This window comes from Bos indicus, chromosome 2 (assembly GCF_029378745.1).
Source record: "Bos indicus isolate NIAB-ARS_2022 breed Sahiwal x Tharparkar chromosome 2, NIAB-ARS_B.indTharparkar_mat_pri_1.0, whole genome shotgun sequence".
In the NCBI taxonomy this organism is placed as follows: domain Eukaryota; kingdom Metazoa; phylum Chordata; class Mammalia; order Artiodactyla; family Bovidae; genus Bos; species Bos indicus.
Window position 1 is genome coordinate 62,287,332 of NC_091761.1, and position 26,027 is coordinate 62,313,358.

A 26,027-nucleotide genomic window follows, 5' to 3' on the forward strand; every position below is an offset into this window, starting at 1 on the left:
AACAAAACACACAACAAACCCTTACTCCTTACTGGCTCCTTATTCCTTGTGACTCAACTGGTAAAGAATCCACCTGCAATGCAGGAGACCTGGGTTCGATTCCTGGGTTGGGAAGATCCCCTGGAGAAGGGAAAGGCTACCCACTCTAGTATTCTGGACTGGAGAATTCCATGGATTGTATAGTCCATGTGGTAGCAAGAGTTGGACACCACTAAGCGACTTTTACTTTCACTCCTTACTGGTGTTATCAACATGAAATAAAGACAAATCTAAAGTGATTTCAAGACATTTATTTTATATTTAGGCTTAAAGTGCCTGTTAGAGAAAGTAACTTTTCTATCCTAGTTCTCTTTTATGAAAGCCACTGCAGGCTTCCAATTTCTTTCAAGTATTGTGCAGGAAAACAGGTGTGGGAGGGAAAGGGGTTGGAAAGAACAGCCATGTTAAAGCAGTTTATGTTTAAATTTCACATGACTAATTGTGGAGGTGATGCAAGAAGGTACACAAGAAAATACCAAAGTATGAGTCGGAATGAACAACTCGAATTCTGTAAACAGTAGGCCCGCAGTGTCTAACACACAAGTTTACTGTACCTGGCCTGGCCTTTACCAGTTTCCTGAATTATCTGCAACCTGCTTCTAATGGATGCTCTTCAACACCATCCATTCTATTTAGCTTTCACTGATCAACCAAATCTTAAGCCTCACAACGCAATGAATAGGTACTACTGCTGACATTTTGTAGATTAGGAAATCAAGGCACAAAGTCATTTACCCAGACACCAGCAACTAAGTGATGGGGCTGAGACTGGAATATGGACAATCTGATCCTAGTGGTCACACTCCTTGATGATACACGAAGTCACTAAACTGAAGAGTAACTTTTACATTAGAGATCTCATTTCCCACATCTCCAGGTGTTATTTCTGATTTACATTAACAAGACATGTTGGAGCCTTGGATTTATGTTGTCAATAAACAAACTTTATTAATAATTCCTTTTAATAGATATTGAGATGAAATTCAATGTCTAATTGAATTCATGCCATATACACAAACTCTTGTTTTAGATTTTCTATTGGCAAACATCCTGTTCAATAGTCCTTGGGGGTTCTGAGTACATTCACAAAATGAAATCCCAATTATTGCTGCCAACAAATGAGTACGTAAGTTTTTCAAACTAGGTGGGTGAAACTGCTTGAAAAACACAACTTAAAAAAAAAAATGTACTCATTAACAATAGGCAAATCGAGTTAAATCAACCACTAAACAGGTTTTAAGTGAGATTTCTCCCCCAAACTTGGAAATAAAGGAAATCAGCCCTCAGAATTTACTTTTGCGATTAATGGATCACAGAGAACAGGGTAAGTCACTTTTGAGAGACCAGAATTACTCCTAGCCACACAACCTTCCAATGTATCTTGCTTATTTAGCAAGCTACCTTATGAAACTTCAACCAGAACACATACTGGTAAATGAACAGAAGAGGAGTCATAGAAGCAAAAGGTGGCTGTGCCCAAATTAACATTGCAAAATAAAAAATGGATGCATAGTATCAGACCTAAAATGCTTGGAATACAGATGTTTCAGAGGCAAACTTCTCTTACCAAGACAAACTTCTGACTATTTGGCTTACATTTGTTGGTTTACAGGAAAAAAAATGTCAGGTTATCAATATAGTTGTGAATCCTCAAATTAATGCACTGGTACTGTAATTTGACACCTGAGAAAGACGAGGGCAGAATACGCTGCTTCTCCAATCCAGAAACTCCTAAGTCAGCCTAACAAACAAACTGGTCCATGAAATTAGCATCTGTCACCAAGTGTTTTCTCACTTGTGGGACTTAACTCATTTTTTTATCTGGATAAATGTGGTTAGGAAATCCTACTACCTTCCAAGAAAGCAGAGACTGCTGAATAAAGAATTCTTTGTAACAAAAGCTCTGATTTTTCTCAGCAAAGATCTTAAAAATCACCTAGCTATTTAAGCACAGTAGTAGGTCACAAAAAATTGCTTTTCTGTTTAGATAAAACTTGGGAATGGTGAAATATCTTGACAGAACTATCTTCCCTTAGAGATATTACCATGTTTTTTAAAACTCTATTTCCATAGTAAATGTAAAACCCTAAAAAAATCTAACCAACCAAGGATACTACTTAAAGAGTATGTAATAGTCATGCATATATAAGCAGTGGTTTATTAGTTAAGATTAATCTTAAGATTAGTTAAGGAATAAAAATAATTTAAGTTCTCAAATATAACCAAAAATATGTGCTTAAAATGCTTTTAAGGCAGGACATTCGGTAACAAAAACATTTCAAATTTGATTACCTGAAATTGACCTTAACTAGTCATTTCTTCAGTTCAAAGTAGATAGACAGGCCAGGAAATATATCCTACATAATTATAATCTGTTTGCACAAAGTAATGTAAGCACCCCTTATGACATTTTGCATGAAACCATTTATCATGGTAGAAATTTTCTTTGATTCTTAAGAACTCTAACAAGAATGAATCTGCATACAGAGATCAAGACGCACTTGTACTGTTTTCAAAGATAAACCTTGGGGTGACTACATGACTTTTCAGTATTTAAATACCTGCAACAAAAAATGAATCTCAGCGTTAATTTAAAAAAAAAAGGAACGAGGACATTTTGCAAGGTCTTACTACTAAAAGATGCTACCACCAGTTTTCTGGGATGATGTTTGCCTCTGAGAATATTTCTGTGAAAAAACCACTCCTTTGCTTTGGTTCTGAAAACAGTGTATTTTAAAACAGCTAAGGCAAATATTTAGGGGGCACAGCTCAATATCCAAAAATTAGTTCAAAGAGGTAGAAGTAAAGCCTTTCTATGTAATGTGCTTCTGCATAAAGGTAACAAATCAATGATCTCTGATCTAAGGAAAACACAACTGCAAAATGAATCACTCTTTTATAGGATGTTTAAAGATAACGGTTTTTAATAGTTCAAATATTTTTAAAAATCTCATCAAAAATGTATCACCTTAACAGTACTTTGCACATGTGGAATTTCATACCTAAATTTGATACTATTTTGGTTTATTTATGGCTACTTACAAGAAGACTCAGTAATAATGTCCATTCATTGGAGTCTTTTTCTTTGGTTGAGCCTACTGGGACCAGGCTGATGAACTATTTTATGCAAACAAGATGGTCAAATTCATGGCAATATGAATTATAAGGGTTCTCATTTAATGGAAATGAAACTTAAAAGAATTTCCATATTTTATCCCCACTGTGGTTTTAGAAGCTAATATCCTGTTCAGAAGTTAAAGAGTTTGAATAGCTCACAAAACCCTGTAAAAATTACAACTGTCTGCCCTTTAATAAATAAAGTCATTGTAAAGAATTACATTTACAGAGTGAAAAGTGAATACATAGCATTATCAATTTTGGAAGTAACTAATAAGTACTTCCCCATAACAATATACACTAGCTACCTTTTTAACTGTCCATCATTAGCACCAAAAGATTCAACAAAATTACCTTTATTCTCACATCTCAAAACAATTCTGCAAATTCTTAGTGAAGTTTAAGTATAGTCACAGACCTTAAATATTCACATTGTTTTCTATGTCATACTGAAAATAAGTTCACTACTTTTCTGGATATTCTTTACAAAATCTTATTGAAATTCCTGGTATTATCATCCCCATTATACAGTAGCACAACCACCCAGTATCATTTCACATGATAGCTCCATAGAGGTTTCACATCTAAATTACCAAGAACAAAAAAAACCCTTCCCTCCCTCATCTTGCACTCCTCTTAATTCTATACTAGTCCTTGGATTATGTACCACTGTAAAAGTATAACTGTATCAAAATTACCATGTTTATGGATACAATAATATGCCATACAGAGCAACAAAGTTACATGTAATGACAAAGATTACTAAAGTTATGCAAGACAAGAACAAAGTTAGGACATGCTAGCTAAGCAAAGTCCCTAGAAAGAGACTCCTAGTATCCTAAATTCAAATAACATTGACAAAATAACGAATAATTATCTTAAAAAAAATTATAAAGCTACCGGCAAATCAGGTAATTGCTAAATAAAAGTAGAGCACAAGATTAAACTCTAATATTTACAACTGCAACATACTTGAGTAAAATTACAATTGTGCACGTATCAGTGGCTTTGTAACAAAAATAATTCATATACATAGAGGAAAAAATTAAGACAGTTTTCAGTTCAACAGAAGTTGAATTCAACCCATCTCAAAGATACTCAACAGCTCAAAGATTTACCACAGAATTAAAGATTAGCTGATAAACCAGAGCCACGTTACTGGCATTTAAGACAAATTTTAAACAAGTTAAAGTCTATCATTTGCTCAGAAGTCAGAAGACTGTGCAAACTTGACCTCAACAGGAATATACTGAGATGTGCAAACACATGGAAAACCTCCACTAGCTGTTTTATCTGGAGGCTTACCTTTTTTCTTCCCCTCAGAGAGCTTCCTGTTAACAACCATAAGATATAAATACAGGTACAATGCACAGTCAGTGACCTTTTTTGTTTATTTATTGTTAGAATATAAAACAACTGAGAGAGCAACAGGTTTAATTTCATTTTTATAAGGAAGACTGCATTTACCTGAAAAAGAAATATGGCATCACACACAAACACACTTCAAGGGAGGGGTATGTTTAAGAACATGGTGTCATTCTGAATGCTAAAGGAAAAGCGATTCTGTTTACGGTTAAAATATGTAGTGTTAAAGTTCTTTATTTAAGAAAAAAACTTACTAATTCTGCACTAGTGTAAGTTTTTGTGAATTTAGTTTTCAAATCACAGTAATCTACTTAACCATTATTAACACCTCTGTGTGTTTATAGTACTGCAACAAGCCAACAAACACTTAAATGCACTTCACATCAAGAGTATGTAAACTTTATTTTTTCCTCTTCAAGCCTTCAGAAATTCAGGGGCTCTTTCAGCAGCCAGTCTGGTCAGAACCTCTGAAGGCAGAATCAGTGCCTCACGGAGTAAACAACCATCTGTGGCACTGCATACCCATCCGGTAGTGAAGTGTCCCCCTTCAGTGGCTTCCAGTAAGGCCTAGAGTTTAAGGTTAACATGAAAAAGTGCCACCTTTGTTTTAGATTAGTGATGGACTCTGACAAGATAAAATAAAGTTATTCTGTATATTGTTATACTTACAAGCAGCTCCAATCCTGAGTATTTATGGTAATATCTAAACATACAAAAATGTATGTACATTTTTCTCCACTTTCTTGTAAACAGTTGTCAGTATACTGTTTTATCCCTTTATCAGTGAAACATGCAAATCATACATACAAGTATAAATACACAAAAGAAAACAATTTACACTCATTCAAAAGCCAAGCAACAACAAAAAAATAGCTACAGTATTCAAATTATAAATAAACGAATGCTTGAGGCATCTTATATTCCTAGAAGCAGCCAGCCATTCACCCTAATGTTCTTAGCTGCAATTGTAGAAATACTGAGTTTTGCACCTTCCATGCTTTTACAGTATTTATAACACTATCATATGTGGAGATAAAGACTTGTTTACTATAATCTCTTCTTTTCAGAATGAAGAATAAAGCAGCACTTACAAATATTGAAGCAGTGGTACTAACAGCAGGTGTTACCACTGCTAGATCAGGAGGAAGTTTTCCATTCTAACAATTTTTAAATTAAAAAAGGAAAGGAAAAATTGACCTAAAGAAATGATTACATGTTCATTCCTTGGGCACTTAACAGCGAGTCCAGCATGTCGAATGTGTCTTTGTAGTCCATATGCTGGCTGTTTGTACTGTACTCGTGATTGACATCAGGACCGTTGGTCTCCACTGGCTTCTTGTCCAGTTTCACGAGGGTGCTGAGATGTCCGTAGCCCACCTGGTATGTGACAGGGGGAGGAGGGGGTAAGGGATGGTTAAAAACAGAGTTGTGAGAGGATATATACTGCTTAACAGAGGAGGAAGAACTAGATGAACTACCTGAACTTTTGGAACTTTTGCTCATTTTGGAGTGATGGTTGTGAGATGCATCATTGATATGCAGCTTCTTCCTTGAAGAGCTGGAACTAGAGGAAATGCCATCACTGCTCAGGCCAACAGGACTCCTCAGAACAGTGGGTGCTATTCCGTCAGCACTGTGTTTACTGCCACCACTGCTGCTGCCACTGTATGAGTGGGAATGCTTGTGACTGCTGGGGTGGTGGCGGTTGGAAGGATGCTCCTTGTGCTTCTCCTTATGGTCCCTGCTAATATGTGGGCTTGAATGCTTGCTCTTCCCACTGCCTTCATCAGAAGAGCTGTGTCTTTCTGAGGAAGAAACTTTTATTTTCATTTTCAGTTCTTCTTTACTGACACTTTTATCAGTGGGTGGTATTGGAATCCGTAATTTCAGTGATCCACTCTTTTCCTTCTTCTCTGCCATATATTTTTCAGGTTTTTCAGCATTTGTAATGGGAATTTTCATTTTAATGGGAGAAGTCACAGAACTGCTGCTGGCTGCCTGAGACTGTACATGTTTGTGCTGCTGTTCTACCTGGGCAGCTATATAATGATCCCTTGCATCCAGATCAAGGCTTTCTAGCTTACGTTTTTCTCTATATTTATCTAAAGACATTTTCTGAGGAATTACTCCAGGAGTAGCAGAAATTGGCCCATGGTGTTTACTGCTCCCTGCTTTATGAGTATAATCTTGCTTAACAGAAGAATGATCAGAAATTTTGTCAGGTCTGTGATGTAATCCTGAATGCAATGATACAGAAGGTCCCTGCTTGAAGTTGATGTTGTACTGGCTACCAGATATTTCCTGTTTCTGTGAATATATCTGTTCTGTCCTTGCCGACTCTTGATGCTGAGGCCATTCTTGGTGTGATGACAAACCATACGAGGTACTCGGCATTCCTGTTGCTAGCATTGACAAATTATCAGATGCATGGCTGTCTTGAACAGAAATATTTCCTGAATTTAGAGGTACTGGTGCAGGGAAAGCTGATGTAGATGGTTTCTGAAAACTTGGTTTGGTAGGCACACCAGTAACACTATCTACTAACATGGAATTCTGGACCAAAGATGAACCCAGAAGAGGCGTTTCTGATACTTGTCCATCTACTTTTGGTTTCCCAGCTGCCTGGTTAGCCTATTTAAATAAAACACAGAAGAAACAATGACAGCAAAGGAATTTAATAGAAATGTCTTTGCTTATAAAAATTCTATATTAAACATATGAAAATAAAATCACCTGGGGTTGGACTTTGTTGCGAGTAAAAAAACATCTTATTTAAAGACATAAAATAAGACTATATATAGTGAAAGCACTGGCTTTAAATTAGATACTGAATAAATTCCAGCCCAGCATCTGAGAGAGGAATTTAACTTGTCTAGCTTTAATTCCCCTTTTTGTAAAGTGAGGATACTATTTCCACAGTAATCACTATGAGAATAAGAAATCCATAAAGTTATTTATAGCAAAGTCTACTGGACACAGTAGTTGGATAAATTATGAGCGCATGTAGCTTATGATACACTGTAATTACTTCAAATATTAGAAATAAGAATATTTAACCATAAAAATTCAAATTATTAGAAATTGATGTTCTGATAAACCCTGTCAATTCTCTTACCCTCCAGTATCGAATCTTCTTCAACCTACTAGGCGTTTTCTCCAATATTTGTAGAAACTCATGTGTTAGCTCTAAAAATAAAATTTAAATTTAAAACTTAGAAGGTGCCTTTAGATTTAGAATTCTCTCAAGTGGGCAATATTAAAAAGAAAGCACAAGAGTTCATCTACTTCATGATCACCTTCCTAATTCAACCATCAGCACATACAGAAGTACACATAGCTCTGAATTGGTATTTTCAAAGATGAATCTTAAAAAAAATTTTTTTGATTAAAAAAAAAAAAGAAAAAACCAAAACAAACAAACAAAAAATCCAAAAAACAATCAAACAAAAACCCCTCCTCCCACATGTCCCTGATTTTAAAAGCTTACTTAGAATCTCTGAAAAATTTAGTCACATTTAAAAAATTGCTCCCAAACAGAAAACTGCTATCAGGCAAACATCAGGAATAATTGTGGTGGGCAAAGTCCATCATTAGATTCTTTACAATCAGTGCCCAAAAGTTTAAGGAAAAAAGAGAATATTTGTATAATCAAGATATTAATTACAAAAAGAAAATTAGTAACTTTACGACCCTAACCAAGTGATCATGACTATCGTTACCAGCAATAAAACATATCAACATGATACACCTTGATGAAATGCATTGAGTAGGACAACTCATTTCTGTGGTATTCTTGCCAAAAATGCAAAACCTCAATTTAACAATGGGAAAACATGAGACAAACTCTAACTGAGGAACATTTTATAAAATAACTGACCATTATTCTTCAAAGTGTTAAGGACATGAAAGAAAAGATAGAAAAATTATCACAGATTGGAAGAAAGATTAAAGGGGGGCATGGCAACTAAATGGAACATGTGATCTTAGATGTTGTTATTATGTAAGATGCTAACATTAGAGAAACTGGGTACAGGGTATAACAGCACAGAATGTGTACCATTTCACAGTTTCTTTAAATTTAAAACCATTTCAAAGTTAAAATGAAAAAATTTCTTTACCTATATTTGTAACTTCCTAGCAGACAACATATTATTAACATTTCAGTAAATCACCCTGGTCACATTTCTACAATTTTTCTTCTTAAATTTAGGATTACAATGAAATAAGAGATGATTCACTTTTCCAAAGTGGTATGGTTAAGATGAATTATAGTTTTCAACTCCGTAGAAAGTTACTGGCCACTCTCAACACAAGTATTAATAATATCAAATGAGAATGTCATATAATATTATTAATGCCCATTTAGTATAAAGAGACTGATAAAAATTTTGCATCATTATGTGCTCATAATCTGTGACAACTAGTTCCTGCTAAAGTCTCAGGAGCCTTTTGATTCAGTTTAGATGAAAAAAAGATCTATTGCCTATACTACCACTTCTTCATTTGAAAAAAAAAAAAAAGACCACTTTTCTACTTGGACACAGTAGTAAATCTAGCAGATACACAGTGCCCCTGGGTCCAAAATTAACAATAAATCATTCTGATTCAGTTTCAGAAAAATTCAAATTATAAAAAACACATGAGGGTTTGTTATTAATCAATAACCGCCCCCTCCCCTCCTCCCCCAACCCTCTTATAGGAAGGCCAAATACAATCAATGTTGTTCTGGTGACAGTCATTAAATGTAAAATTCAGATATTCTTAACATCTGAAATTTTGTTATGTTTTAATGTAATCAAAATAGAGAAAAGGCTGCTACATATGTTGAAATTTTCAATGTGTTAAGTGTCCAAGATTCCTATTCAATGTTCAAATGAATGTGAACTTGAGCTTTTTCAGAATAGAAGCAAAGAGATATTTAGATGGCTCATGTTGTGTCAAAAAAGACTTTACCTACAATTTAAGAGCAGGATAAAAGGCAGATTACTTGCTTTCTGTAAACTTTATTTTAGAGACATGTATAGAAACTATTTTTATTAAGTTTTTATCTTATTTATCTTATATCTTACCGTATCTATTATATAATATCAATAGATCAGACAACTATTTTATCTTACCTTTTGACTACTAAAATAAGATGGTGGCACAATTTCAAGTCACAAATGGGAAAATAAAAAGTTCCCACTAGTTTTTAGAAGATGTTATATTTCAACTCGCTGAAGATTTCCTACTACTCTGAATAAACTTTAAACTATCACTAGTGAGCCAAGTATGACCTGTATCCTGTTTTTGTGAATAGATTTACTAGAACACAGCTATAACACTTACAGTTGCCTGTGGTTGCTTTCTAGCTCTGATGGCAGAGTTGTCTTGTTGCAGACAGTATAGCCCACAAACCCTAAAATAGTTACTATTTGGTCCTTCACAGAAAAGGGTGCAGACCCTTAAATTTCTACCTTAAAGAAGCATCTGAGATATTAATGGAAAACCACATTCCAAAGCCTTAGAGGTCTCTCACTTTTACCTAACAGATGTCCTGTAAATCCAGTTTTCTCATCAGTTTCAATTTTATAAAGGAAGCTGGGGAAAGCACATAAAAAGAAGCTGAAAACCTAACATACCAGTTTAGATTTAAGAAGTGTTATCTATTTCCTTTCTGAAATCTATAGTTCCTGGTTAAAATGTCTTAATCTGCAAGAATATTCTACCTCTGGCCTGCCAGAAAAATTTCCTATCAGGAGACCCCTAAATGCCAGATTCATAATTTATAGAACTTACACTCCCAATTTTTCCTTGTCAATTCATACTTATTAATGCACGGCAACAATGATACACTTTATCACCAGCAGAACAACTCAACAAGGAATATTACCATGAAAATACCATTAGCTTACTGCTTCACATCTTCTACAGTAAGTTAATACATGACTTTGTGTTTATACATTTTAAATCCAACAAAATTAGTATACTTTAAAATTACGTATGCTTGTATTATCAACCTGCAGCATTATATTAAATCATATTTCTTTGAAAAGTCATGAAAGGGCTTTAGATATTGAGTAGTGGTTAATAATATGTTCATTTCCCCCCCTTTAGGCTAATGAATTTATTCTCATCCTATTCATGAGATCATGTAACTGTACTTTTAAATCCTATTGCCAAACTGTTAAAATAGAACTATGTTTTTAAAGATTTTTTATCTTTTCAAAAGAGGAAATACCAGTAGATGAAATGATACCTGGGATTGGCATCAAGTAACTATAGGGTGAAGGAGGATCCTGGACTGGCCAAAACTGTTCAACCGACCATGAATATATGGGAACTCAATATTTTTTAAAATCGATACAGAAGCAGACAGAATGCTTAATCCATGATAAAAAGTAAGAAAATATTTTGTTGTAACAAAAAGATTTTTTCTACTTACCATCTAGTAATTCCAGAGTAACTGTAGGATCCACATATTCCCACCAATGTTTTCCATCAGTTGACACAGGAATCTCCCAATTGGACCATTTGCAAGCCAAATGAATGCACACACATGCTATCACTGTTGGTTTATACTGAAGACAGAAGGTTGTAAGATGCAGACTGTTGTAGAGCAGATTTGGAACGAAGAGTCATAGAAATTCAAATATGTAAAACAAAGAAAAACATTTACCAATAAGATTAGAGGAAAAACAAAATTATGTAAGTTTTCTAAGTCTAGAGTACAAAACCTTATTTTATAAAATTAAAAGCTAACATTATGACACTTTTTATGACTATGGTCACAAAAACTCAAACACTAAAAACTCATACAGATTATCAATGTTTTCATATTCTTACTCCCCAGAGTATATTATTAATACTACTAATACTAATACATCAGTGTATCTAAACTTTGTTTTTACATCTAAATTACAACTATTTTTACTTCTTTATAAAAGCAGAGGAAAACAGTACATTTCCAGTAATTACTATATATAAGTAAAATGACTTAAAACTTTTTTGGGTGGTATTTTTGTTTCTTTTGTAATGTCATGGTAGAATAAAGAAAAAAGCAGAAAACTGTACAACTGACAAGGTAATTTCAATACCACATTATAATCAGGGATTCTACCATTCCATGTGGCTTAACATTCATTCATTCTGAAGTAACTCATATGTTTAACACTTATTTAGGTAAAACTTTATCTTCTCAGCAACGCCACAGAGAAAACTTACCTTTTGCTGAATAGCTTCAAGGCCCAATGCTGCTAAATCTACCAAAATACTACCTCTCTCCTTCCATGACATGCCAAAAACTGCACTTGCAACATGCCACAGCTAGATTTTTCTAACCCAAATTTTAAATTTAAGTGGTTCCTGCCTTGTTCAGTATTTCTAGGGACAGAGGTTAAATCCCAACAATATATACCTAAGAAAATATACTGGCTTTTTTGGCAATTCAAAGTTTTAAACAAAACATAACAGTATCACAAGAAATTAAGGACCACATAAAGCTGGTTTAGTCCACTCCTCCCCAAGGACTCATTTAAAAAAACAAATTTAAATCATTATAATCAATCCAGAACAAAATTATATACTAGATATGAAAAGCTTTTAAAAACTATTCTTCCAGTTCAATTTCAGAACTGATGAAAATGTCTACTGGTCAAGCACAAACCCATACTGTTCTTTAAATGAACTAAAGAGAAAATACTGAACGTTTAAGTAAAAATTACACGTATGCAAATCAAGGCACTGATAGGATGTGACTACTACTAATCTACTACTGGTGGGTATTATCTGGAAAAAAAACCCAAGTTATATAAATTTTATTTACTAAAAAACTTTAATGATTAAAGTTAAGATAGGATCAATGTGAAATTTTTAAAAATTGTCATTTAACTATAATTGTAAACTAGAAATAGCTTTATACTTACCAAGTTGCTCGAATTTCTAGGTTAAGTTTAGCTCTTTGTAATCTTTAGCTGCTATTCAGGCTACCAATTTTAGACTTATGCACTCACAAATCGAGAATATGTCACCAGAAAGCACCACTACACTTCACATTGTGCATTTAACCCCTCTGTGCCAAAAGTCCCTTGTACAATACACCGCAAAGCAGACAGGAAGGTACCACCACAGTAGATGGTCCAGTCTCCTGCTGCAACAAGGGTGAGAGACACATTGAGGGGGCCCTGCATTAAAGGAAGCTATAGTGTGCTACAACAGTGCAACAAAGAGGGTCAGGATAACAACCTGTTGGTAGCCATGAAATAGGATGTCTGTGCCAAATCCTTGCTTGCTGTAAGAAAAGAAAAAAAAACGAAGACAATACTATCAGCTTTAACATGCTACCATGAAAAAGTTCTCAACACAACAAAAACTTCAAAGATTTGTACACAAAAAGTAAATTTTACTTACTACTTACAAATATCACAAGAGCGCCATCATTTTCTATACTACTGAAAATCTTCAACAACATTCACTCAAATGTTTCTTGCTATCCCCCAAAGATCTGAGAAACAAGCCGATTTGCTTTTAGCTAGCCAGTTACAAGGGCTAAACTTGTTACTAAGTTAAGCATCTAGTCAGCTAAAAGTTGCAATAAAGCATTCTCCTGGATTTAAAAAAAAAAAAAAAAAAAGAAGAAGAAGAAGAAAAGATTTTGAAGTCTAATACAAAATACAAAGAGTTGCCTGCCAGACTTAATCCTCAGTCATCACATTTAAGTTGGTTTAAGTACTTCCACCAAAAAAAACAAAACAAAACAAAAAACAAAAATCAAAAATAAACCCCCAACCCCCAAACTCAGAGAGGACAACGTGCTGTTTTTCATCATGTTACTAAGCATCAACAGAATAAACCACCTAAAAACATCACAAGGATGTATAGAAAACACCAGTGTGATTATTTTTAAATTATATAATCCAATTAATGATAACTTTAGAAAAGATATAAGTACTTTAGAGGGAATCAGGATACTTCAATACTGGTCCTCAATAGAAAAGCAATTTTTAATAACTAGTTTCTTAAGATACTGACATTGAAAACAGCCCCCATCTCCCTTCTTCTACTTCTTATTCTTCCCAAGAGGGATGCCTTTGCTACAGTTTCCCTTTCTCCCCGAGTTACATTCATAATCACTGACATACCTTTCCCCTCTGCTCACCTAGGATTAATTCACCTCCACTCACCCCACTCTAACAGGACTCAAGTTCCTTGCCCTCTCCTAGTTTTATTCGTGGCACGTGTAATTCCCCGCTGCCCCATGGATCATCAACATAAAGGTTTACAAAAGGGATTTGGGCTTAGCAGAGCTGTGCTAAGGAAGAGTGTCAAAGCATCGGATGTCTTGGAGGCATTGTGACTTAAGTAAGGCATTCTTTCCTGGTGGAGAGGGAAGGAGAAATCACAGATATGAAAGGTCCCTGTAAAATGACATTAGCCAATTTTGCAGCAAAGAGCATAATAACTTTCTCATCTCCAGACATGGGGGGCATGGGAGAACTTCAAAGAAATCAAACCATTTACCCCCACCTCCACCCCACAAAAGAATCAAAATACATAGATAAGTAAAAATAATTTTAAATTGCCATTGTAGTCTTCACCTCAGAATGTATGTAAATTCAGTAACCTATTAAAAGCCATTGTGACAGAGAAAAACGTAAGGAAAACGTTCTTTTGTTAGCTTAAAGTGGTTTTAGGGCAAAGGAAAAAAATATATACCAAACATGAAAGAACATTTTAAAGATGGACTAAGATGCAAATTATAGTTACCTGAAAATGTCAGTCAGACAAAAATGACATTAAACGAGATTTTTACAAAAATTTAAGAATTCGTCACATTTTAAACATTAACAGTAACAAAAAAAATCAGATTTAAATATTTTGCTTTGGATGATATATCCAATTTACAGATTCTGTAAATGTTTATATTTTACTACTCAGTTCTGCAAAATAAATGGACTTTAATCTCTCTAGCTTCTTTAGACCGGATTTAAGAGAAGCTGACTCAAATTTCACAATACCAAGCTGAAAATTCAGTTTCATTTTCTACTAAGTGTGTGTGTGTGTTTCTTAACCTATATTTAGTATCTTTCTTCAACATCTTTCTTTACTAAGCTCAACTTAGGGCAAATTAAGTGGCTCTCCATTATTCAAACAAAACAGCTCACCCTTTTAAGTTTCCAGGGAAACAAAACTTCTCTAAAGCTTTATTTCTTAATTCCATGTCTACACTAGTTTATCCATACCATTCTATACTATGCTGTAATACTAAGGATGAGAAAGTGCTACAAAACATATAACCATGAATAGGAACCATAATTAAATATAAGTAACATTTGCTCTTAGATAAAAAAAAAATCTAAGTCCATTTCTTAAGAATGACAACTCAGTTATCAGACAATAGGTTTTTTTTTTTTAATGTCGTCATTAACACAATAAAATCCTACCTAGGTATAAAATGAATTCAATTTAGAATGAATAAAATGAGAGAACATTCAGGTAAACACTAGAAACAAGGCTTTCAAAAGTCTTACCCATTTTGTTTAGAACAAACCTAAAGAAGTCTAGTGGTAAAGGAATAAAACCGCAAAATTTCATTTTCAAAAACAGGTAACAGAAAAAGGCACACTAAAAGTTCCAAGTGATTACTATTAGTGCATACCACTTCAAACGGTAAACAGGAAAGGAAAAGTAGTACAGCGTGCATCTGTGTGAAAAATTATTTCTAGAGATACAATGATATATAGGATTCATTAACAAGAGTAGAAAAACATACACCACATGCTTTATAAGGAGTAAAGAAACAGTACAAAACTTTGTACTCTTGTTTATAAACAGTTTAATAGGTACATCACATGCTGTTATGTATCATGCTATGTAATAATTTTCTCATTATACACAAAAAGGAAGCCACTTTTATTAAGGCTAAAGAACTTAAATCAATTTTGGCCAAATGAACAAAGGTGTAACATTCCCCAAAATGACAAATCTAAAGGCAATTTTTATCTGAAAGATGTGAAGGTGACCTCCAAATTCGAAAACTGTAATCAGTTTTCAAGAAATCAATGAAGTTTGATATAAATTTGAAATTAATACTATTTCCTCCACCTATATGTTAAATGGCCCACATCTTAAATATTAACTGAAATGGGATGAGTATAGCCCCAAATAAAGAGTTCTAGTATTTGGAAGCCCTCTAATTATTTTTTTTTTTTTTTAGTGAAAAGAGACTCTCACCTAAATTTAAAGGAAGTTAATTCACCAGGAAGGACCAAATATAGAAGTAGATGAATAGGCAGGTGTAGAACACTGAAACATAACGCTTCAAAATGACATTTCTTGTCATTTTATAATAATAAAACCCCCAAAAAGCTAGGAGAACAAAACGGCAGTCATATAAAATATAGACAATAAAAAGCATTAGTAATTTAAAAGTTTCAAAGATCACTTACCTCTTACTAACTGGGTACATTTCACTACATCTGTGTGTGGGTGTTCAATGGTGATCTCAAAACCTGAAATGAAAAGCACTTTTTTTCCCAATCACTTATACCAGTACAATACTTGCCTGAGAAATCCCACTCATCACACAACTGTAAGTACGAATTTTTCATTATTAAAAAAAATCAAAAGTTAGTTTCTCATCACTGACATGCTTATTATACCTTCAATCATAAGAAGTAATATCTCGAAAAGCATTCCAATTACGAAAACTGAAAGTTACTTAGAGATAAATAGTATTTATTCAAAATTCTGAATTACAATTAGTTTGAGATTATCTTTAAGTTACAAACTACAATCATGACAATTATTAAAGCAGCCCCGCAATTTAAGCAGGGAATTCAACTATGTAATATATTTCTTAAATATATTCCAACTCCTTTTTTCAGAAGATGTGACAAGAACATTTTTCATAAATATAATCTTTGGGCTACAGTGGAAGAAGTGATCTTTTAAATGATACAGTCCTCTTATTTTCTCAGTGTACCTTAGATGAAAAGAGTTTTAATCAGTTAGCTTGTAATTACATCTTATTACTAATAAAAATAAAACTGTTAAGGCAAGTGAACCCTGTAGGTAGGGCATAGTTTCTCCTTTTCCTTTCTTAGAAGTGGAGGTCGTTGTATAGTGCCATGAGAAGTAGTATAAGAATAATATTCCAATAAGCAGGTAATCTCGATTTTAAAGTTATTGTGTGGTCTATTCATATTTCTGTTATTAAACTTGCAAAAATTACACTTTAGCCATGAGTTGTATCTTGTAAATTCTAATGTTCCCCTTAAAATAATGCTGTTCATTCTGTGTTTAAGAAATCTGTCATCAGTAGTATGAATATGATGGACTTTATATGATAAAATAACTATTAAAAAGTTTTTCCCTTCAACTTTCATTATATGAATATTTGTCAAATCTCAGATTTATATATTAACAGTAACATGCTAAATCACTGAATTTGGAGAGAATAAAAAGATTTTCACTTTTATTTTTCTTGTTTAGTTGCGTCCAGATTCTTACTTTCATTTTTGTATCTATGTTATAAAAACCTTTAACAAGTTATATGTGTTTCAAACAACCTACTTGTGTAATAAAAAAAATCTGTCATAATGGAAAGCTACGATTATTAGACTTCTATTCAACATCTGGGAATTGAGTATAAATAAGATAAAAACAACTAATAATAAACAATGATTATTTATGAAATACTATGTGGCAATTAAAAAAAAATCTTTCATCTTCAAATTCACAGTGTTAAAGTAGAATTATTATTCCACCTTACACACACAGGATAAAAGTAAAGGAACTTTGACCAAGTTTACAAAGTAAATAAAGAGGAGTATATATTTAAGTGCAGATCTCAATAAAGCCTATATTCTTCCCATGACACCCTGCTAGGTCCTTCCAGAAGTAATACATGACTTTACACAGTCCACACCTGCTTAAAGCTCAATCTCCTCATGAGTAAAGTAAAAGATCAGAATAAATGATCTTCAAAAATGACTTAAGTTGCACAAACCTTATAGACAATTTAACTTTTAGACAAGGATGATGGACACTTAAATTACTATGTCACGTTTAAAATGATGTGATAAGTTTATAAGCTCTAGCATAGCAGGACTGCCTTGGATGTTTATAACATTATAATCATATACGACAGCCCTAAAGGACCATTTTATTCCCCAATGCAAATCCAGAATGAACCAGAGTCTTAACTATCTGAAAATATGAGAAATCATACTGAAAGCTATGCTGACCATTCAATTAAATGCTAAATGAAATTAAAATTTTAAAAATGGTTTCCTCAGAACCAAGCACTACTACTCTGGCTCCAAGCTGTATTTTCAAATGAAACTTTCTTCAATGATAAAATTATTTCAGAAATCTGTTCCTTTATTTAGAATATTGCATTCAACAACACATACACAAATAATACTTGATGTAAGTACATACCTAGGGTTTGTAGCATTATGGTTTCAAGTAAAACCAGTTCTTGAGTCTGTTGAAGATAAGTCTGCCAGGTAAAAATAATAATATCAAAAAGTTTAATAAACATAACACAACTAGACCATGGGAATGTTAAATCTCTTACGATTAAATCATAGATTCATTACAAACTCGAACAAAATCTTTTGGAAATATGAAAATGAACTGAGGGTGACAGATAAAACCTATTTTCTATGATAAATAGATTCAGTTACTTCTAATACAACAAAACAAAACAAAACAAAACCAATCTAAGGATAATAATACAAAAGGGGGTAGATTAACTGGAAAAAAGGGATCTCCACTCTGCAAGGTAAAACTTTACTTAGGCATTGGCACTTTGAGTCCCATTAAGGACAGGAAGCACCAACTCAAGAAAGATCAAATTCAAACTGGCTTTTAAACAAAAGGCTCATCAGCTCACTACAGGCTACTTCATGTATTAAGTCCTTGACTTCCACAGTTGGTCAGTGAGTTATTTTTTAGAATAATTTTCTCTTTTCAGAAAAGACAAAATCAAAACAAACCCTCAAACCCTTAGATTAAAAAAAAAATTTTTTTTTTTTAGCTATAAAACACCAAAACAATGTACCGAACACCTGTGGGGACAAAAATAGAGAATCTTTTTCCTCAACTTCACTAAATCATTCAAATGTAATCACTCAGGGAAGAAAAGGTATGAAAAATTTTCTGCCATCTCATTCTTGCATCATGACAAATGACTAGGGTGATAAGAAAACCATATTATATATAAATACTTATTTACGTAAGGACATACTTCTAAACTCAGAGTGAAAGCACCTTTAATTTTATCAATGCCCACTTTGAGAAGATCACTGAGCTTCATTTTAAAACATAGGCTTTTCTATTACTTAAACAATACCCTAAGTAATCGCAAGAAATAATTCTGAGTCCGTAAAGTTAATAGAAACTACAAGAAATAACTTTAAATAATCTCATTCACTATACTGAATGGCCACATTAATATTTTAGTCTCTTAAATCCAACATGTAGGATAAATACTTGTCATTAATAAAATCAGATATATTTAATCTGGACCTTAAACTTGATCCAAATCGAACTGAATTAATACTGGTAGTCATTCAGTAGTTAAAAGTTCTTGATAAAGCAATTCAATTACATAGGAGTGCTAGGAAAAGGATTTCAAAAGCCCAGAATGCTATAGTTTCTGTTTTAAGACATCAGAAGACTTAAAAATGGGGTTTTGAAACTAGACCTATTGAAATGTTGATGAGGATACAAGCTGTTTGGAAACTAGTATTACTCTTTTTTTTTTTTTCCCCTCCAGACTATTTTAGGAAAATAAAAATATTTTTGAAATGCCACTCATGTAAGCATAGTAAAATGCATCTTTATGTATCAGAGAAAAGCAGTAGTATATATGTACTGATAGTAGAACACTTGTAAAAAGACTAATTACTGGTCCAGAGATAAATTCAGAGACTTTTCTATTCCTTCATTTGCTGACAATTTAAGAAAATATCTATCTATGGCCTTAAATACATCCAAAGGTGATATGATGTACCTTCTACGTGTATCACTGATTTGTAAGAATGAATAAAACGTCAAACACGTAAAGAGTACCTTTGAATCAAGGACTTAAATGATTCAGAAAGACTAAAACCTCACAAACATAACATGAAACGTGTTTCTGTCAGATCACTTCCTGGTATTTACCTTCCTAAGTGAAAACAGAAATAAGCAGCACAGGACGGCAACACTAACTGAATTACATTTTTATTAGGTTTAAATGATGAAAAGGTTTCAAATTTACAAAGAAAACTCAAAACAATAAATTTTTACATACATCACATTTAGTATCCAGCAGTGGCTCTAGGGGATGAAGACAAGCATGTGCTACTTTGATAACATGTTCAAGTTTTCGAGCCTGTTCTTCTACTTTTGCAGCCAAGAATAATGCAGTAGGTGATATCATCTGCAGAAAAGACAAAATTTGGTGATTTAAAAACACACACATTTTGGAAACACCTTCTACTTTCTAAGGGGGGATGCAAAAAAGGAATGTAATATTCACAGTATGAACTGAAACTGGGCTATGACAAGACTGATGTTAAGTTTTTAGAAAGTTATTCATTAGACGTAACTTGTTACTTCAGTCTATAAAATCTGTTTTACTTGCTTTGCAAGTAGAAATCTAAAAGGAAAAGACTTACACTTTAAAAGAAAGTTTAAATAACAATAATAATGCACACTGGGGAGGTAGAGGAAAAAACTGAAGCAAAATAATAAAGCCAAAGCTCTTTAAAAAGAAAGGAAGGAAGAAAGTAAAGAAAAAAACAAAGTGGGTATAGTCAGATTTTCCCTCTTTTGAGGCAGTCACCACTCACTGGTACTCTTTTAATCAATGCTTCATTGTTTGGTTAAGAGCTATACCCTTTTACTTAAGAGAGAAAAAGAAATCTCCTAGACAAAATAAGAGGATTCTGAACATGAAACTGCTACTTAATTTCTCTATTACTTCAATAAATCAATATTAAAAGAACCTAAAAAATTCAGGTAATAAACCATGTAAGACAAACCAATAGCATAGAAACCTTGCCAATTGGAGACGAAAAAATCATCAATTTGTTTTAGCTTTAGTAAGTTATCTACTGGAAATAGAAATGTAAGAACATAGCACTATAGAGATATTGACTAAGAGAACACCATCTTGAGCAATTATTTATCCAAAAAGTTAGTACTAAACCAAATAATTGCTGAATCAGAAAACTGACATGTTAAATTCTAGTAACATTCAAAGATTCCACACAAGAAATTGGTCATGAAAGGATCATTTCTAAATGTCAAGATTCAGGTACGTTATTTTTTAAGAGATGAACATCTAATTGCGTGGAGGCGGGTAATCAATCCCTACATGGAAACAATGCCAACAGAAGGACAGGAGGAGGAAGGAGGGCATAAATCCCATTACATGTTTTGGGTAGTCAAAATAAAGAGAAAACTTGATATAGGGAAGATGGACTCTTTCTTCTGACAGCTCTTCAAACAACTTACAAATATCATTCCTGAGACATAAAAGTTAATCCTTGGATTGCGGCTTTGAAAGGGGCCTTCTGTAATCCAACTGCATTTGCAGATAAGTAAATGGAGTAAAAATGACTTCATGAAGTTGTCTTACTACATAAAAATCTTTAAAACAGACCTAAAATTAAGTGAGTTTGGCTCTAAACAACCAAAAATAATGTTACCTTAAATAGACTGAATAATTCCACCTTGGACTTTCAATTTATTTCAGTCTTTTTAAAATTAAAATGACAAGGAAGGCTTAAAAAATTTAGAACGCTCAAAAAAGCAACTTATACTTAAAGTTTTCATGGATGTAGACTAAACTGATTTAATCAAGCAATACCCAAATTAGTCAGTATTCTTGTAATACCAGTTATATAGCAGTGATCCAGGGCAGGGGAGTTCCTAAATTGTAAAAAGTGTAAGATAACTGAGAGTAGTTATCTTACAATTATCTTCCATCTGTTTTGTCATTTTTTCTACATAGTGAAAATTTCTTATCACTGTTACCTAGTTTGATTAATTCTTTCGCTATTTAACAGCTTACCTCAAAAGATCACATCCTCCCAACTTATGGAATCAGAGCAAAATGCTCTTCTTTATTCAATAGGAAACAGTATATTCCTCTGCCATTGTCCTTATACTGTACTCTAACTTCTGGTTTATTATATTTGCCTGCCCTAACAGGCTAGAAGCAGCTTGAACACAGAGACTAAATTATTCATTTGTGTTCCCATTATCTAGCATTGTGCAGCTGCTGTTCACAATACTTAATGAATGACATGTGGACAATCCATATAAAGGTACCAATATTAAGTTCACAGTATTCCAAATGTCGTAATAAAAAGCTAAGAGCCAATGCCAAGGTATGAAATGCAAGAAACAATAAAACGAATATACTTTCAGTTTCCCACAATCTCATTTATTATCTCATTCATGTCTAAACGGGGAATGGTTACACCAAAACTCAAATGTTAGAACTATCTGTCAAAGAGTGAAGCATACAGGTTCAAGTGAAATGTCAAATTAGGCTGAACTTAATAAACTGTTTGCCTAACTGCCAGATAATTTCTCTTAACTTTCCTAAAAGGCACTTCTGAAAATCTCCAATGAGTTTTTCTTGGTAAAAATCTCTTAGGACTTCTAGTAACAGCTCCATCCTCTTCAGACTTTTTGTAAACCCTGATATCAAGAAGAACTTTCAAGTCACACAGCTCTTCACCTTAGAAGATAGTTCTCAATGGAGTCACAATACGCATACTAGTGAATGATTCTAAAATTCTACAAAAACTAAAAAAAAAAAAAAGCATTCGAGAAGCTTAACATTGATCTTCAGGGTAGGTTTCTTGTTTATTTACCCACATGCCTAACAGAAGTCTTTCTGTTCTCCCTCTAAATAGCGTTCAAGTCTCAATCTCCTTCAGAGCAACACTAATACCCAACACTCTTCCAAAGTTCCTGGTGAAATCCACTAACTCCACTCACATTTCCTCCTCTACTGCCTGCAAACATCTTACTCCATCAGGGCTGTAAAAACAAAACAAAACAAAACACCTTTTTAGATAAATACTTAAGTGAATATCCATGTGAGGCTTTAATTTTAAGGATGACTAAGGAAGGTAATTAAACTAGGTACTACTGCTTTTCGTATGAAAAGCTGATTTTGTTGTATGGCTTACTAAAATGAAAATAACTCCAAAAGTTTAAGTAATAACAACATTTTTAGTTGGTCTGTGGCTTTTAAAGGTGAACACACTTCTGAAGGCAACAAACATTCATTACCAAACTTGGTTCAAAGTCAAAGAATTTATACCAGTATTGGAGTAGACACTTGGTTGGTTCACATGACCAATTACAAACTGAGATTCAGTTTACTGGGGATAGGGACCATGTACTATCCATCTTTTGTGCTCTGGTACCTAGTTTAATAAATTTTCTCAAGGTACTCTAACTAAAGGTAATAAAAATTGATCTTTAAATAGTGTCCAGAGTTTGTCACTCTAGCAGATGTACAACTATTTCAAGGGGATATTACATACTCAAAACAAGACAAATTTCTACAGAAATATACCATACAAATGATGGAGAGGGGGAGGTGGACGTGATGACGCCAGCTGTAGCAGAGTAGTCAGACTGTCTCAGTGGAATCCTGGCTCTGTTATCTGACTAGCCTAGGCAAATTACTTATTTTCTTTGTGGTTCAGTTTCTGCATCTGTAAAATGGGAGAAATAGTATCTGCTTATAAAGTTGTGCTGAGGATGAAAGGAATCAATATACGTAAAGCACTTAGAATAGTGCCTCACAGTTAATATGACTCAAATATTATTACTACATTGCTTCTCAGCCTTTTGGCTAAGTTTGCGTGGACTATGTTGCAAAATAAAACCACAGCTGTGTATTAAGACTCAAATATTATTACTACTATATTGCTTCTAGGCCTTCTGGCTAAGATTAAGTGTACTATGTTGCAAAATAAAACAGATGTGTATTTTTACTGTTGATTTTAAATTTAAAAAGTGATTTAACAGGCTCTTTAAAATTCCCTCCTTTCTTGCTCATCTTCTTCCTTGTACAAACTCAGTTCTTTAAAGGGTTCACTGCAGTCCTAACTATTTAACTATTATAATAAACAGATTCAAATACTCAACTAATGACACCTGGTTTTACTTTAATGATTACACTTGTAACTCTTCTTTTCTCTTCTCGCTCCAATTGTTTTTCCACACTTCCCTTTTTCTATTCCTTTGTATGTTTTGATTTCTCCCTCTCAGTCTGACTCCCTCCCTTCTCTATCCTCCTCCAGCCCATTCCTGGCCACTGTCTCCCCTGCCTGTTCATGATGCCCTCACTGCTGACATTCTTCACTCTCATTGCTGGCTTCAACCGTATAGTTGGAGGCAAGGTCAGTCTGCATTAACAAAAAGCTTAGGTGATTGTTAAGACACCAAAAATGGTTATATCACCATCAGTTTCAAATAAATCATTTTTGTCTTTACTCTTTAAGTAATTTACGGCATAAACTTTGTGCATACATCATTTGTATTTAAGAAAGAGCCATAGTCATTTTGTTACTCTTCAATCTCCTAATCCCAAAAAAGCCCTAACAGAAGCAAAGAACTCAAAGTCTGTTTTCTATTTGCTAATACATTATCAACAAGCTTGTTCTAATATATTTTTAGGTTTCATCTTTAGTTCCCAGAGGCTGGTGAGGCTATTTCTCCCATATCCCTTAACTGCCCCAACACTCCCTGTCCCCTAAGACTAGAATTAACTATTTTCTGTGCCTTGAAGATGCTTCATTAAAAAATATCCAACAAGTTCTAGGTACTGCAGCTTAGAATTTGGGACTATGACTATAGTTAAGGAAAAATGGTAATGGTGCAGCTTCAGCAAAGACTCATAGAAAAAGGATTCCAGAACAGAGAAAGAAACCTGCTGCATTTCTGAATATCACACAAAGGAACAGTGAAGTTAGAAAAGCTCCCCTGAAGCACATCTACTTATTAAAGCTCTCAAAAGAGTTCGATAAAAAGTATCTAGGTCATACAAAGACACTGTAAGAAAAAAATTGTAAGTTGTCCCTAAGCATCAAAAATCATGCTAGAAAGAAGTGCTTCAGGGACTTCCCTGGTGGCACAGTGGGTAAGAATCCCCTTGCCAACGCAGGGGACATGGGTTCGATCCCTAGTCTGGAAGGATTTCACATGCCCTGCAGCAACTAAGCCCTGCAGCAACTAAGCACTACAACTACTGAGTCCTCGTGCTGCAACTCAGAGAAGGCAGTGGCACCCCACTCCAGTACTCTTGCCTGGAAAATCCCATGGACGGAGGAGCCTGGTAGGCTGCCGTCCGTTGGGTCGCACAGAACTGAAGCTACTCAGCAGCAGCAGCGTGCTGCAACGACTGAAACCTGTACATTTAGAGCCTGTGCTCTGCAACAAGAGAAGCTTCCACAAAAGCAATGAAGATCCAGAGCGGCCAAAACAGCAACAAAACAATTTCTTAAAAAAAATTCAGCAAAAGGTACTGAGAAAATGGAATACTTGCATGAAAAAATGAGACCTTTACCTTATACTATATACAAAAATTAACTCACAACGGACCAAAGACCTAAATGTAAGAACTAAAACTATAAAACTTAGAAGATGATGGGAATACTTCATTATTCTGGATTTGGCAATGATTATTTGGATATGATACCAAAAGCACAAGCAACAAAATAAAAATGGGTAATCTGCACATCACCAAAGTTAAAAAGACTTTTGTGCATTAGGAAAAAAAGAGAAGTTGGCCTATAGAATAGGAGAAAATACTTGCAAATCATGTATCTGATAATGGATTAATATTCAAAGTATATGAAGAACTCATATAAAGTAACAAGACCCAACTAAAATATGGACAAAGGACTTGAATAGATGTTTCCCCAAAGAATACATATAAATGGCCAATAAACACATGAAAAGGTGTCCAATGTCAGTAGTCACCAGAAAATTGCAAATCAAAACTTCAATCACTTCACACCCATGATGATGGTTATTATCAGAAAACCATAAAAGAGTAAACCTTAGAGGATGTGAAGCTAGCATCTGTGTGCATTACTAGCTAGAATATGAGATGGTGCTGGTGCCGGGGAAAACAGGATGGCAGTTTCTCAAAACATTAAAACAGAATTACAATGTGATCCAGTAATTCCGTATCTGGGTACATACCCCAAAGTACTGATAGTAAGGAACTGAGCAATCTGTACACTCATGTTTATAATAGCTATACATCTGCCCATTAACAGATTAAAATGGATTAACAAACTGTGATACAATTGGTGGTACATACTCAGCTTTAGCAAAGGAAGGGAATTCTGACACATGCTACAACGAAGATGAATCTTGAAAACATTATGTAAAGTGAAATAAGCCAGACACAAAAGTTCAAATATTTTAAGAGTCCACTTATAAGAGGTACCAAAAAGAGTGAAATTCATAGACAAAGTAGAATGGTGGTTGCT

General features: G+C 33.9%; 1 protein-coding gene across 8 annotated transcripts in view; it reads right to left on the bottom strand.

The window, feature by feature from the left end:
- Positions 1-961: 961 nt before the first annotated feature.
- Positions 962-26,027, bottom strand: part of CCNT2 (cyclin T2) — a 34,032-nt gene continuing 8,966 nt past the window's right edge. For 2 of the 8 annotated variants that reach the window (XM_019973550.2, XM_070768617.1), the window contains 7 exons: positions 19,805-19,933; positions 17,944-18,004; positions 15,948-16,010; positions 12,745-12,790; positions 10,946-11,109; positions 7,637-7,707; positions 962-7,152 (listed from right to left, as the gene is read on the bottom strand). In XM_019973550.2, the coding sequence (XP_019829109.1) occupies positions 5,731-7,152; positions 7,637-7,707; positions 10,946-11,109; positions 12,745-12,790; positions 15,948-16,010; positions 17,944-18,004; positions 19,805-19,933 (1,956 nt within the window). In that variant the 3' untranslated portion in view covers positions 962-5,730. Of the gene's footprint in view, positions 7,153-7,636; positions 7,708-10,945; positions 11,110-12,425; positions 12,791-12,909; positions 13,004-15,947; positions 16,011-17,943; positions 18,005-19,804; positions 19,934-22,509; positions 23,238-26,027 lie in introns of those variants that run through there. The other 6 variants (XM_070768642.1, XM_070768622.1, XM_070768635.1 and 3 more) reach the window with 6 other exon arrangements.